General features: G+C 34.1%; 1 protein-coding gene across 1 annotated transcript in view; it reads left to right on the top strand.

The window, feature by feature from the left end:
• Window positions 1-9,083: 9,083 nt before the first annotated feature.
• LOC133338797 (histidine-rich glycoprotein-like) overlaps window positions 9,084-17,000 on the top strand; it is a gene marked incomplete at its 3' end in the record, with an annotated part of 71,487 nt that continues 63,570 nt past the window's right edge. The window contains exon 1 of the mRNA XM_061546902.1: window positions 9,084-9,441. Within this exon, the coding sequence (XP_061402886.1) occupies window positions 9,084-9,441 (358 nt within the window). The remainder of the gene's footprint in view (window positions 9,442-17,000) is intronic.

Genomic DNA, 17,000 nt, shown 5'->3' with positions numbered 1-17,000 from the left:
CCGCTTCAATAAATGACCTCATAAGGATTTTGATCTCTTCGAAAAGAGAACTTTAAAAACTTCAGCCGAAAGAGAGATGTACCCAATTTATCTCAAAAATAGTGTGAGCTGGCACATTCATGGTTCTTAATGGACCACATTGAAATCGGTATAGATCGATGTATTTTTTTAGGATGCACATCGATATCGGCTGCGCGTTAAAGGCATATGGAGTTTTCGGAAATTATTCGCGTTTTACGATTTTTTGGGTACTTCAATGCAACGTGTGGCACATCTTAGCCGTCAAATGAAATTTCGCAAAATATATATGGATTGGAAGATAAACTTCAGTACTTCCTGGAAACCGCATTTGCATCAAATGATTTTGAGAATTACGCGATTTACACGCAATTTAAAATGTATATTTCATAATATTATTTTATTTTAAGATTTATTCCTATTTATAGAACCCCAAGATTTATCGAAAGGGTCTTGATATAGTCCGCAAGGCGTATATTTATACACAAAAAGTGATTATTTTTATATGTGTCAATTTTTCGGCGAAATTCGGGTAAAATAGCAGAATAACCCCAACATTTTTTTCTTAAATTTCTTGTATAAAATTAAAAAAAATATATGATGACATTATTTTTTCGAACCAAAAACAAATATTTATCCTCAATATCTTGTTTTGTTGTCGCTGTGATTTACAAACCCCAACACGGACTTGTGTGATTTTGATATCATTTGATTCATCATGGTGTTTAGATTATGTAGATATTTTTAAATTAATTTTTACGTGTGTGTGTATGTCATTAACATAATGAAAATATTGATGTAATCTCCTATATTTTTATTATTTTTCTCGTATTTCGCGAAGATTTGAAACTTTATCGCGATTATTATAATATATTCATATTCTTATTTTACGGAGGAAGATCTATATCAACGTTTTTAGTCAATATAATAAACACCGTAATTTTAAGATTTTTTCTTATGCCCAAAATTAAAACCTCGATAACTTTTGCGCGCATCAACCAAAAATTTGATCGCGAACGGTTTCGGAGTCAGAACATTTTTCTCTATATGTGTACCAAAAATCATTGATGTGCCACAAAAAGAAAAAAGCTGATTTTTTGAAAATGGAATATTAAAAAATTGGCAATGTTGCCCATATACAAGTGAACATAATAAAGCATTGAATATCCTATTAGATCTCATACGCTTCCTAAGAATTGTTTTTTTTTGGAATAAGAAATATATAAACATTTAGAAAAAGACTTTTCATTTCAAAACAATTCACTAAGTGTTCTACGTTTTAAGTGTTTTAATTGTTTATATATGTGAGTTAACTAAATGCGTTACATTAATATATATGTATTTCTAAATTAAATATCCTATTTACATCTATATGTGAATATTTAATTTTAAGTGTGTCTTTAATGTTTCTAAATGTTGTTATTGTTATTAAATACTATAATTTATTTGGTGTCTATCAATGTATAGGTGTTGTTATATGTGTGCGTTAAATTATTTTTTTAAATGTTTTGTTTTTTCACAACAAAAATAACAATATTAAAAAAATATATATACAATGTATTTATTAAAGCTATCCTAAGGTATGATCAACTCAACACAGATCCACCCACATAAAAACAATATCATTAATACTACTAGGATATGTTTCCTTAACATTTTATTTATTCATCTTATAAATTTTGAATTAATAAGAAATATCCAAATAACAATTTTAGACCCATAATAGAAGAGGTCTGTATAAAAATATTCACAAGAAATTGCTCAGTCATCATATTTGTTACTATGTACATATCTACAAACTCTAGCTGGTTTTTTTTATCCATGTAACGCCATCATAAAAAAAATAAATTACCATGTTAATGAAGTATCTAATACTGTTAATTTGTTGCTAATTGAAAAAAAAAATAAATAAAACTAACAAAAGATAATATCCCTATGCAACCATGAAAAGTCGTATTTCTTACACCCCAAACAGTTACATTTCAAAATAAACCAACCAACACACTCATACACAACTATCATCTGACACACACTCCTCACACAAATGAATGTTAAACAAACATTTACAAGAAGTCAACAGAAAATAGGATTTGAAATTAAATGACTGGCAGTTTTTTTAAGAAAAAGACAACAAATCAAAAATAAAGGGTTTTTGTTGCTGTTGTTTTGGTTAAAAAGTAAACAAAGTGCGTTTGTTTTTTTTTATCAGATTTTGAGAAGAAGGTCCCTCCAATCATGGAAATTATAACACATCTTAAAATCAGATTGCCCTAGATTTACATGATAGATGTAAAACAAATAAACAAACATTGTTACATACACAGAAACATATGTCAACAGGGGAGTATTTACTTTATTATTATTTTCGTTACAAACATTTATAATAGTGGCTAGGGGAGTGAGACTATGTCATCATGAATTTCTTAGTTGCATTTCAATAGTGGGTAGCTGACGGTGTTTGGATTTGTGGCTTATCGTAACGCCATTTATATTTATTTGGATTTTTAGGAAAGATGGCGTTTGAATTATTTTTCTTTAATTTGTTTCTTATTTATGTTCATAATCAGATATAAAACATTTTAATCACATTGTTTGTAATGTGATATTCAGAGCTACTTCTTGGTAGTTACTTTAAAACAAGTCAATTTACATTTTGGTACTTGGGGGTAATAAAATAATTGCAAGTCATCATTATTTGGGGGGTTACTGACTGCAAAACCATGTACTAACCATGCCCGTATAATGATCCATTCCTTATCAGTCCACTACCAATTGCATACCAACAATTCGTAGTATTTTTACCCAGCCTAGATCAAATCCCAAGATGGGACCCAATATGTTAAAATTTTGATTTTTTGTTTATTTCAATAACAATTGTGTGTAATGTTCAATTTGATCTGATGAACATTTCGAAATTTTGCTGTTATAATAAGGTGGTCTTGTGTAGCCCATTTCCAGTTTTGATACTTTACATTTTTTTTCAATTATTTAAAAATTCGTTGTTTTCTATATTTTCAAAATTCAATTTAGGCCTATTTTAATTTCAGATAATCTATAATAATAAAAGAGTAATGTGATTGACTGACTGATTTAACGATTCCTCAACGCCCAGACGAAACGGCTGAAGCTAGAATCTTGAAATTTTGGGTGAGGGTCACTCTTGGCCCAAATATGACAGATAAGGCTGGGTTTTTGGAAATTCGTACTAGAACGGTACGAAAAGTACTAAAAAGTACTAATCTATACCTAATAAAAGAGTAACGATTAATGATTTAACGATTCATCTACGCCCAGACGAAACGGCTGAAGCTAGAATCTTAAAATTTTAGGTGAGGGTCACTCTTGGTCCAAAGGTGACAGATAAGGCTGGGTTTTTGGAAATTCGTACTAGAATGGTACGAAAAGTACTAAAAAGTACTAATCTATACCTAATAAAAGAGTAACGATTACTGATTTAACGATTCATCAACGCCCAGACGAAACGGCTGAAGCTAGAATCTTGAAATTTTGGGTGAGGGTCACTCTTGGTCCAAAGGTGACAGATAAGGCTGGGTTTTTGGAAATTCGTACTAGAACGGTACGAAAAGTACTAAAAAGTACTAATCTATACCTAATAAAAGAGTAACGATTACTGATTTAACGATTCCTCAACGCCCAGACAAAACGGCTGAAGCTAGAATCTTGAAATTTTGGGTGAGGGTCACTCTTGGCCCAAATGTGACAGATAAGGCTGGGTTTTTGGAAATTCGTACTAGAACGGTACGAAAAGTACTAAAAAGTACTAATCTATACCTAATAAAAGAGTAACGATTACTGATTTAACGATTCATCAACGCCCAGACGAAACGGCTGAAGCTAGAATCTTGAAATTTTGGGTGAGGGTCACTCTTGGCCCAAATGTGACAGATAAGGCTGGGTTTTTGGAAATTCGTACTAGAACGGTACGAAAAGTACTAAAAAGAACCTAATGTGATACCATTTGTATTTGGCGAACCGGTGGAGCTAGCACTCTGAAATTTGAGTTGGGGTCGTTGATTGAGTGTAGGATAGATGTACTAAAGGGTTTTTGGAAATTCGTACTATAACTATCCGAAAAGTACGAAAATGTACTAAATTTGGTACAATTTCGTAGCATGCGAATGGAGTGAGCTAAAAACTTGAAATTTGGAATGTAAAATACGTTGAAGAATAGGGTCGATATGAGGAGAGTTTGTAAAGCGTGTACTCATGTGTACGAAAAGTACTATATGGTACTATATTTGGTACAAATTTGATTTGGAGATACAAATCGAGCTGGAATCCTGAAAATTGAAATTAACATTACCGTCGGAGTGTAGGATTGGGATATGTACGTAGTTTTGGAAATTTTTACTTATGTGTACAAAAAGTACTAAATCGTACTATAATTGGTACAATTTGGATTTGGGTGAACCGATAGAGCTGGAACAATGAAGTTTGGAGTTAGGATCATTTTAGGGATGTAGGATTAGGGTCAGGATTCACTTTAAGAAAATAATACTTATGGGTACTAAATGGTACTAAATTTGGTACAATTTGAATTTTCGGTGAACCAATAGAGCTAGAATCATGAAATTTTGAGTCAGGATCACTGTTGAGGTGTAAGATTGAAATATGTTGGAAGTTTTAGAAATTTGTACTAAATGTACCAAATTCGGTAAAATTTAAATTGTGGGTGAAGCGATAAAGTTGGAACCCTGAAACTTGGATTTAGGATGACTGTGGGGGTGTAGGATTGCGGTATGTAGGAAGTTTTGGCCATTGATACAACTATGTACTAAATTTGCTACAATTTGAATTGTGGGTGAACTAATAGAGTTGGAATCCTGAAACTTGGATTTAGGATCACTGTGGGAGTGTATGTTTGGGTTAAGTAGGAAGTTTTGGAAATTCGTACTACTGTATACTAATTTTGATGCTATTTGGATTATAATTAAGATTTTATCTAATTCATGATTTCAATTGGATTGCATGATGTAGGTAGTAGTGGAAATTTTTACTTATGTGTTCTAAGTGGTACTAAATGTGATACAAATTGGATTTAGGTGAACCGATAGAATCCTCAAAATTTGGAATTAAGATTGGGGTATGTGGGAAGTGTTGGAAATTCGTACTTATGATTGCTAAACTAGGTAGTTATGGAAATTTATATTAATGTGCACTAACTGATACTCAATTTGGATTTGGGTGAAGCTATATCAGATTTTTTTTTTCAAAATAAGTACTACAAGAGTACTACAAGAGTACAAATTACATCAAATTTAGTATAGAGGTAGATTTCTGTTTCGGTCGGAATGGGTGTGTAGGGTTGAGATACAGAGGTAGATTTGAGAAAATACTATGGTAGAACATTCGTACCAGCAACGTACACAGGATTTCATTTCGGGGGGAGGGGGGCCCGGTAGTACAAAATGAAAAAATTCGCCGTTGCAAACAAAAATTTACTGCGAAAAAAATTCATTTCGCCGCCCCCCTGCCTACGTCCCTGATTCGTACTAAATGGTTCTAAAATTTTAATAATGGTCGATATAGGGTTTTAAATACATCCCACATTCGCTAACGAAGTAGCGGGTATATGCTAGTTTTTTAAATTAAAAAAAGAATCATTGAATATCTGAATAGAGCTCCATTTCACTTAAAAAAAAAAAAAAAAAAAAAAAAAGATCGGTGGACCAGAGATTCTGTATTTACCATTTTTTGCTTCTTTAGTTGTTTTTGTTGTTGATTCTGTCTGTTATCTCAAGTCAAGATGATCTACCTATCTACCTTGTCCCATCTGTGTGAGAAAAATATTAAAAAAAAATCGGCGATAAATTATGTTGATGCTAACTACCCAACAAAAGATAGGAATATATCTTTTTTTGATTTCTAAAGATAAGATGCTGGAATTTAGAAATAAGATTAAATCAAATGAAGACACACAGAAAAGTTTTAATTTTGGTGTCCCCGACAAATTGTAACTTCGCCACTTATTTTTAGTTGTAGAAAACGTGTTGTGTGAGTTTAGACGTCAACGCCGAGCGTGCCATAATTCGTGACGTGAAAAAACGGCATATTAAATAATTTCTATATATAATACAATTTTTATAATAAAAATAAAGCAATAAAAATATAACAATTATTATAAAATTTTTAAGATTTTAATAATATAAATAATAATTACAATAATAAAACAATGATTAATTAGTTAAACAAAATATAAAAATATAAAATATAAAAAGAAATATTATGGAAATTGTTACCAGCATGAAACGGAAAAAGCAAAAGCTCTTTGATAATTTTATAACATAGTAAAAAATATTTGTATGATTTTTTTTTGAAAAGCAAACAAAGAAATTTTTACAAAATAGAAGATTAGAAGAAGTAACGCCAATGGAAAGTTTTTGTTCTATAATTATAAATAGTAATATAGAATACATTTATGGACTGTTTAGTTTTGTGTGAATAAAAAAAATTGTCTTCGTCACAGTCGTTCTGATACCACGTTCAAAGTAAAATTAAAATAATTCTCAAGACGCAAATGTATGTGGGAAAGATAATTTTTATATTTAATATGAAAAATTCAGCCACAATAGGAGACGATTGTCTTTAAAGGACCTTTGAAAGCACGGGCTATTACGGTCAATTTATAAATTACATTAGAAAATTTAATCATTAACCTGAGAGAAAAAATATTAAAAACCCCCTTGATACTCCGACGTTAATACATAATTCACCAAATGTAAGGAACATCGGAAAAGTATAGAATTTACAACACGGGCCATCAGAACCTTGTATGTTTTGCAAATAGTAGGGTATTTGTAAGGATCTGCAAAAAGTGGAGATAGAAATCCAGAATAAATGGATTTTTCTATATAAAACCAATGAGCGGAGCAGTATAGTCGAGCGGGGCCGACCATACGATACCCTACACAACTAACACAGAACTCTATCTTTTTGCCGATTTTTATTCCGAGCCTGGGTAATATTTCATGATAGTTGCACCCTCTTTCCCGATTAGAGGTCAACAGCACCCCTTCCTTACACTGACATATTTTCCGAATATTACCAATATTCAGTACAGCCCTTCTTATTACTTGTCCACATTCCCATCACCGTGGGTTATGTTGTAATGTTCGGCTTATAATTGTAGCCTATAGATCGAATCGAAAACACACAAAAAATAAGTTTTCGGTCCACTTCATCCCAAAATTATTATCTGATCATCATTCAGTGTCCATTTGACCCGCTAAATATTGACTAATCTTTATCAAAACAGGCATACTTGTTTTTTGGCCCAATCCCCTTCTCCACGTAAAAATTCGATATGTTTGGGCCATGATTGCGGCCTCTGGAGCGACCAGAAAAATCGATAAATATTAAAAGCTAACCTTCTGCGGTTCTATGTTCTGAACCTGGGTAATGTATTACCGATATTTGTACCTTCTTGCCCGATTATAGGTCAACAGCCGCACTTTCTACTCCTGCAATATTTTTCAAATCATGTTTTCCCGAGGTTAATATTTACGCCATAAAATACAATTTTGCTTGATTTTGATTGATTACTGACCGATCATCATCTTAACAGCCATTTTAAGAATTTGGTCAGATCCCCTTCACCATGTAAAATGTGTAACGTTCTGCATATAATGATGGCCTGGAGAGCGATTAGAAATTCTGATAAACATATAGTTTTTGGTTCATTCATATCTCAACTTCACCGAATATTATAAACGTTGTCCTTGACCATAACCGGAACTTCATGTAAAATTTCAAAGCGATCAGCGAGACATTTTCGCCCACTAGAGGGGTAATAGTAATACTAAAAAAACCTTTATATATTTAAAATTTCGTAATTTTCTGGTCATAATTGCGGCCTCTGTAGCGACCAGAAGGTCATTTCCAAAAGGGGTCTTCTTTGGCCAGAACCTGACCTGCATGCAAAATTTCGTGAAAATTGGTCCATAACTGTGGCCTGTATGTCGTGTTTACAAATTATAATGGACAGGTGGACGGACAGGCGGATATGACCATCGGTACACTTAAAGGTGGGTTTAGGACCAATATTTCGCGGCATAACAAACCGTTGAGGCTGCACAAAGCTATAATACCCTGAGAACATAGATGTGTAGGATAGAGTGCCTGTAGATTGGAATACTATTTTTCTCGAAACATGAAAACCCTTTTATCACATAACTCCATAAGAAACTCCCCATCGAATATCACAATTAGTTACTATAAGAAAGGAATTTTGATGTATAGATGGCGTTGCTTTCAGAATATTAGAATTACTACGTAATATAAGAATAATATTTGTAATTTTAGAATAATAAGCCCATGGGTAGAAATTATATTACATTATTGTCTAATTTTATTAGGATTTAGAACCAAGGATTAGAAAAACAATACGTAAACACTAAAGAAAAAAAAAAAACAAACAAAAAAACTTTACAAAATGAAAATAAAGTAAACTACGTCAAATTTTATTCTCAACCGGAACGTAGTTTCGTTTCTGTCGTTAAAAAATATACGCACACACACATAGAATATAAATATTCTTAAAACTTATCGCGCACAAATCAAGCAGAATGGCCGGTTATCGTGCAATGCCATTGGCACCCGTTACCGCCACCGCAATGGCCACCGTCTCGGCGCAACCGAATGGACCCACCATGTATCATCATCAGTCGATGACAGCAATGTCGAATAATGGTATTATCTATCAATCGGCGGTACACGCCTCGATACACTCTCTAAATACAGTACAAAATCAACGCTCAACTACACATCACATTTTAGCTACAGCAACGGCCACGGCAGCAGCGGCTGTTGCCACAGCGACGGCGCGCCAATATGCTGCAGCAGCGGCCACAGCAGCAACAACAGCGGCTGCCGCAGCAGTGGGTGGTGGTACAACATCACCAAATGGTGGGACGGGGGCAGGAGGGGGAGGTGGAGGCGTACATCATCAATATCAAACGTCAACGCAGCAGCAGCAGCAACAACAGCACCAGCAGCAGCAGGTGACACATCAACAGCAGCAGCAACAACAACAGCAATTGGTAACAATGCAACAACATCATCAACAGCAGCAGCAACGTTTGTCAGCCGCCGGGCAACATCAATTAATGGCCGCCACCCATCATCAGCAGGGGCAGTTGCAACATTCCCATCAACAGCCACATCATACCCACCATTTATCCCACCACACACAACAGTCACATCCCCATTCGCATTCTCATCATCCGCATCACCCGCATCTGTCACATCATCATCCCCATCCTCACCACCATCAGCATCAACAGATTGCCCTGCATCAGAACCATATGTTCTTCAGCGGAACAACATTGGGTGGCCACCACCACCATCATCATCATCGTCAGCTGTTTAGTCATATGCAAAGTGCCATTATGCCACTGGGTGTCAGTAAGTATTACAAAGAATTTGTTTTTTTAGTTTTTAATAAACTCTAATTTTTTTCTCAATGTTGGAATGATAATTTTTTTTTTAAATGTTGTTGTTATTGTAGATTAGATGCCAATGTTATTTAAAAAAACTTTTCTTTAAATAAATATTTTGAGAATCAAATCGGGAGTAAATAAAAAATATTTTCCCCCAAAAAAAGAAACTTCCATACATCCTTGTTCCAATATTCTCAGCCATTGAGGCCAGTGTTCCCCAAATAAAATCAAAATTCTCTTTGTTTCCATTAACTCGAACATCGGACTGCTGGCTTTAGCATAAATAAATTATATTTCCTCAACATTTTGTTTTCTGACCCACTGACTCTGTCTGCCCCTCAAAATATTTCCCATTTTCATTTGCACCTCAACAACTGACTAATCTTTTCGATAAGGAAAACAAATATCTACAACTTTTTATCTCTTTAACTATTTTTAATTAATTTGATAGGCATCTGATCTGTTTATCTGATGCTCTTATCTTTTATTTTTGGTTGGGAACGACAACTATTAACACATCAGCTTCACAATCTGATCTTCGAAGTTTTTTTTTTGGCATGTGGCACTGGTATCCGTTTTAACGAAAGTAAGTTGTTATATTTCCAAGAAAACGTGACAACATTCCAGTGGCCTTCTCCAATGTTTTCATAGTTAAAAGAGATGGACTATATATAGCTTTCTCTCTCTCTTTCCTTCATTTTATCTTGAAAACAAAAATATAAACGGAAAATTTCACAACGGAATCGTTGTTAAAATCAATGACGTCGTTAGGAGACGATAAATACAAGAGAGATATATAAGGGAGCATTTAATAAAAAATATATATTTTAAGAAGTATAAGTTGGAAAAAAATTCTACCAGAGCGTAGATTTTTTTTATTAAAAATTAAATTTTTCAAAGGTGTTGACATCGGAGCGTATAAGTTCTGTCGCTACTCATACGTATGGGGGTACTCTGCATCAATTAAAGCCGGGGAAGTTTTTTCTTTGAAATCAAGTAAAGAATAATGAAAACATTTCTATGGAAACAAATTCGGGCCATTGAGCAACTGGAGAAGACTTTTTTAAATAAAAATATTCCGTCAGGGTGTCTGAGGACAATTGAATCCTATAGAAAAAATCCTTAGTTCCTAATGAATATCTTTTATATTTTGTGTATTTTTTTTTGTTAAGAACCAGAAGAGACCAGATTTAACAATTTTTGTTTTACATTCAGTTGACTCGGATTTTTTTTAAATATATCTAAAAAAACAGCCGAGGATAGATTTTATATAAAAACATGTTTAAAACAAACTTCTGCAGCCGTTGATTTTTATGGAAGCATTCAAGTATTTTTTAAAAATATTTTGTGAGGACCTTAAATTTTTGAAAACATATTTTTTAAGGCGTAGGTTTTTTAAATACAATTTTTGTGTAAAAAGTCGTAGATTTAAAAAAAAAAAATTCAGGGCGTCGAATTAAAAAAAATTAAGGCGTAAATTTCTCTAAAAATATTTTTCAAGGCGTAGATTTTTAAAAAAATATTTTTCAAGGCGTAGATTTAAAAAAAAAAATATTTTTCAAGGCGTAGATTTTTAAAAAAATATTTTTCAAGTCGTAGATTTTTAAAAAAATATTTTTCAAAGCGTAGATTTTTAAAAAAATATTTTCCAATGCGTAGATTTTTTTAAATCAAGGCGTAGATTTTTAAAAAAATATTTTTCAAGGCGCAGTTTTTTTTAATTCAAGGCGTAGATTTTTAAAAAAATATTTTTCAAGGCGCAGTTTTTTTTAATTCAAGGCGTAGATTTTTAAAAAAATATTTTTCAAGGCGTAGATTTTTTTAAATCAAGGCGTGCAAGTATTTTTCAGGGTGCATATTAAAACCAGTGAGCGGAACTCAAATTTTCTGCGGATGTTTATTCCGAGCCTGGGCAATATTTCGTGATATTTGCACCCTCTTTCCGGATTAGAGGTAAACAGCTCCTCTTCCTCTCACTGACATATTTTTCGAATATTACGAGTATTCAGTACAGCTATTGTCCGGATTCTTTTCACCGTGGTTTATGGTGTGATGTTCGGCTTTCATTTGTTGTATAGATCGACTCGAAAATAACACAAAAATAATGTTTTCGGTCCACTTCAAAATTATAGGCGTTATCCTTGACCATAACTGGAACCTCATGGAACATTTCAAAGCGATCAGCGCTATAGTTCCGCTCTCTAGAGTCATAATGGGTTACTAAATAATATACAAATACGGAGATACTTGTAAATATTTAGGCGTAACTCCCACATCCGAGCACATACAGCAATATAATTGGTATTAATTTAAAGGTCAACCACTGCTCTTGGATATAATATCAACTTCTCGGGTCTATGTCCTTCAGGGGTAAATATATACGCTATAGAATACAAATTTTGTCATTTTTCACACAAAAGTCAGGGTCCATTCGACCCGCTAAATATTGACCGATCTTTATCAAAACAGGCATGCTTATACTTTGTCCCGTTCCCGTTCTCCATATGAAAATTCGAGATGTTTGGACCATAATTGCGGGCCCTGAAGCAACCACAAAAACCGACAAAAATTAAGTATTTGGTCCATTTCATCCCCTAAATATTAACCGATCTTTACCAATAGGGGTCTTCATTGGCAGGACCCATCCTACATGTAAAATTTCGTGAAGATTGGTCCATAACTGTGACCTGTATCGTGTTTACAAATTATAATGGACGGACGGACACACATGTCTAGATCGACTCAGCTAGTCGAGATATGACGGTATACTTAAAGCTGGGTATAGGACCAATATTTCGCGTTACAAACTTTTGGGGCTGCACAATGCTATAATACCCTGACAACATATTATAGCAAAAGGGTATAAAAACATTCTTTCCAAGGCTTAGATTTTTTAAAAAATATTTTCAAGGCATGGATTTTTTAAAATATATATTTTAGATTTTAAAAAATATATATTTTTCATTGCGTAGACTTTACAAATTCTTTTTTGTCTTAGACCACAGATAAGAAACAGTAACCGGAGATTAAAAAAATATTAAAAAGAAAAAAATTAAGAAGGGACTGTTTTATATCTGTATTTTTTTTTGCCCAATTCACCCACATAATGATCTTCTAGGTTATGTTCTATCAATAGAAATATCTTATGAATTAGTTGGCTTACCATTCGGAGTTCTTCCTATAGATTCTAATCAGATATAATTCCCTTCTTCCATTTCTGAATGTTCATTTTGCATTTCAATTTATTGTTGTTGTCCTTCATGAAGTGACGTCCACCTTCTTCTTTGCCAAAATTCCAGTCAAACAGGTCAATTGAAATAAATGATCCCTTGTTTGCTTACTATAACCCATTCTAGTAGCCGGCGGTCATTTACACATTGCGTTAAGTATCTGTAAGTGTGTGTGTGTGTGCGCGCGAATGTGTTTGCTGATGCGTATGACGTCTAGATGTCTCGCTGGTCGGTTGGTTGGCTGGCAAACAAATGTGAAGTTGGCACTTCTTCCATTTCATTAAATTTTATTCTATTGGAATGCCTTCCTGTAATTCGCACATCGTTACCGCACGGCTAAGCGCGTGTGTGTGATGGCGGCATACCACACACACACATACACATTGTTATGGGTGAGAATGTCCCGAAGACGAAGCGAAAATGGAAAGAAACATAAAACGACGGCGATGACGACGTTCCATATCAAAAAACACCTTTTTGTGCAAAACAGACAATTGAGACTAAGGACGTTTTGTTTGTAAACGAGCTATGAATGACAACAAATAGCAGCGAGGACACACACACACACACAAAAAGAGGGACACACACTCTCTCTCTCATACATGTCTATAAAATAACAATAAAGACGTTGTTTTGGTTTTGCAAAAGGTGTATGTAGGGACGGACATAGAACTAGCAAAAAAGGACTTCATGGATTGTGAGGTATATGGTGGCTGTTGCTTATGGCCTTAAGGATATCTACACACACACACACACACAAACGTATACATGAATAGCAAAAAATACAAAAATATTATTGTTGCTGTTTTGTTTAACTTTCTATTGTCTGTTCACCAGGTGAATTGTTGTTTTGTATTGAAAACGGATTTTTCTTTTTTCGTTTTTTTTTTATTGTGGTCTATTGTAAATGTTATGACTTTTCTATTGTCTTAACTCACTCACTCATCCCGCTCTTCTTTTTCTTATATCAAACAACTTAACTCCTAAAGATTTACCACAACAAGTCGAATAAAGATTCCCTACATCTCATTCTCCGCCTATCATCATCATCATCGTTCTTCAGTTCGAGCATGAATGGGTGAAACATGTCGAAAAGGACTTTTTTATAGTTTTTGCTTTTATTGTTGTGATTGTTGTTGTAGTGATACTTTGCCTGGTAGTGGTGTTAATAATGTTAACAGTGTCAACATGTTGAGTATTGTGTTGAAAGGTGTATTGAAACGAGTTACACACATGTGAACATATGTTTCAGGTGTGAGTCTGTGTGTGTGCGCGCGCTGAAGTCTGGGAGTGTTGGGGGATATTCACCTGTACACCGAGTTAATATAAAATATATTGTTGGGAAAATGTAAAAATTTAGCTCCACATGTTGCATGAGAAAAGAAACGTAAAAAAATAAAAATCCAGAAAAGTTCTTTAGCTTCATGTTTCGACCAGTCCATAGTTTCGGTTGTCTTTTCAAAAATATATTTTAAGATCCTTCCTTTGATAGAAAAATTTTAATTGAAACAACATTTACACAATAAAAAACCAGTGAGCGGAGCAGTATAGTCGGACGGCACCGACCATATGATACCCTACACAACTTCCACGAAAAATTTTCACACAAAAGTCAGGGTCCATTTGACCCGCTAAATATTGACCGATCTTTATCAAAACAGGCATGCTTATTCTTTGGCCCAATCCCCTTCTCCACTGGTGCGACCAGATCAATCAAACAATTTCAGATTTATGCTCGTTGGAATGGTGACATTTCGCAATAAAAAAATATATTTTGATGTTTTTTGTTTGGTGCACTCAGTTTATGAGTTACTGGGTGTTAAAAATGGAAGAGAACATTTACAGTTTTTCTTTGACACAGGCGAAAATGCAAGCCAAGCGGCTAAAATTGTGAATGGTTCCGATACTGTAACAGCCAAGTATGTGTAATTTTGTTTTCGTAGATTCCACCTCGTACAGGTCGTCGAAAATGTCAATAAAATCGCGGAAATGATCGAAGTTGACCGGCATCGCGCATCTACAGTGACTCGCCAGAAACTTCGGGAGCTCGGTTGGTAAGTTTTAAGCATCGACCATACAGTTCGGACTTGGCACCAAGCGATAATCATCTTTTTTTGCATTGTAAAATTTCTTTAGTGATAAAACCAGTGAGCGGAGCAGTATAGTCGGACGGGGCCGACCATACGATACCCTACACAACTACCATGGAACTCGGATGTTTATTCCGAGCCTGGCTAATTTTCGTGATATTTGCCCCGACTTGCCCGATTAAAGGTCAACAGCACATCTTCCTTTCATTTTCCGAATATTACAAATATTCAGTACAGTCCTTCAAATTACTTATCCTTCAAATTACTTCCCTTCACTTCACGGTGGGTTGAGTTGTGATGTTCGGCTTATATTCGACTAGAAAACACACAAAGAAATTATGTTTTCGGTCCACTTCATCCCAAAATTTGATTCTGATCATCACCGAAAAAGGCGTTGTCCTTGACCATAATTGGAATTTCATGGAAAATTTCAAAGCGATCAGCGCTATATTTCCGCCCTTTAATGTGGTAATGGGTTACTAAATAATTATCTGAATACGTATGTACCTGTAAATATTTCAGTGTAACTCCCACATCCAAATAGATATATCAATATATTTGGTATCAATTTAAAGGTCAACCACTCCTCTTGTATATACTATCAACATATCGGGTCTATATCCTTCAGGAGTAAATATCTACGCTATAGATATTCAAATTTTGTGGTTTTTCACACAAAAGTCAGAGTCCATTTGACCTGCTAAATATTGACCGATCTTTATCAAAGCAGACATGCTTTGATAAAATTTCACGATGTTCGGACCATAATTCGGGCCTCTGGAGCGACCAGAAAAACTGACAAAAATTAAGTATTTGGTCCATTTCATCCTCTAAATATTATCCGATCTTTACCAAAAACAATATGGGTCTTCATTGGCCAGAACCCATCCTACATGCGAAATTTCTTTTAAGATTGGTCCATAACTGTGGCCTGTATCGTGTTTACAAATTATAATGGACAGACGGACGGACACACTTGTCTAGATCGACTCAGCTAGTGGAGATATGACGATCGGTATACTTAATGGTGGGTCTAGCATCAATATTTCGCGGCGTTATAAACTCTTGGGGCTGCACAAAGCTATAATTTTTTGGGGGATATAATAGAAGTAGTGGACCGACTTTTTCCATCTTCGAGCTTGAACCAAGTTTGAAAGAAATAATAAGATAAGAAATAATAAGATGTGCAAAGTTTGGAAGAAATCAATTATTCCCGAGAGTTATCTTGCGCACCAACCGGCCAGACAGACTCACTGACATTTGTAAATCGACTCCAAATTTTCTGAAATGGATTTGGTCCAAAGAAACATGGGGTCTAAAACAAATATTTCGATGAGGCACATTTTCACCGTATCAAAGTGTATATACTACCCTCGTTAGCCATAAGGCTAAGGGTTTAAAAATCCTTGGAAATATATAATATAAATCCTTGGAAAAAATAATATATAATATAAACTCACCCTTTTTTATCCGTAGGAAATTTCTCCTATTTCTCCTATTTTCTATCCACAGAACATTCTATGGTCTCTTGAAACCCTAAAAGTCCTCCGCTATCTATAGAACCCCTCTTTTATATGTAGAAGTTTTCCTCTATTCATAGAAAACCATTTCTATCCATATAAACTCTCTGCTATATGTAAAAGTGGAAGGTCCTTCCCTCTTAAAATGATTCCTTCATTAAAATTTCTTTAGAATTGTCGAAAAAAGTGTCCTGATTGCTATAAAACAATACACAAAACAATGCCAATAAAAATATTATAATTATATGGAGAACAACAAACCACAAGCATATGTGCCACAAATACAACAATAACCATATACTTACATATATTATACAGACTTACACAATACTTAATCATATATTTCTCCCGCTCCGATTGTTTTGTCAAGTGCGTTTTGTTTTAGTTATAGCTGTGCTTCGATGTTGTTGATTGTTTTTTATTGTTAATATTTTTTCATTGTTTTGGGCCACATACTAAAAACAAAACACAACAACAATAATAACAATAACAACAACAATGGCAACATTGTTGTATACTTAAGTATAGGAAGACAACAACGTAGTTGTCCTCACTGTGGCCGTTGTCGTTGTCATCGTCGTCTTTTACGTTTTAAAATAAAATTAAAAGGTTATTGTTTTTTGAAAAAGAACGAAAAAAAAACGAAGAAAATTTTGCCCAAAAGCCATATTTTTGTTTATTTAA

Source organism: Musca vetustissima, unplaced genomic scaffold, assembly GCF_032173495.1.
Source record: "Musca vetustissima isolate MV318-11 ecotype Yass unplaced genomic scaffold, APGP_CSIRO_Mvet_v1 utg1718, whole genome shotgun sequence".
Lineage (NCBI taxonomy): Eukaryota > Metazoa > Arthropoda > Insecta > Diptera > Muscidae > Musca > Musca vetustissima.
The sequence above is the reverse complement of the archived record's forward strand: the minus strand, read 5'-3'. Positions and strand labels throughout refer to the sequence as shown.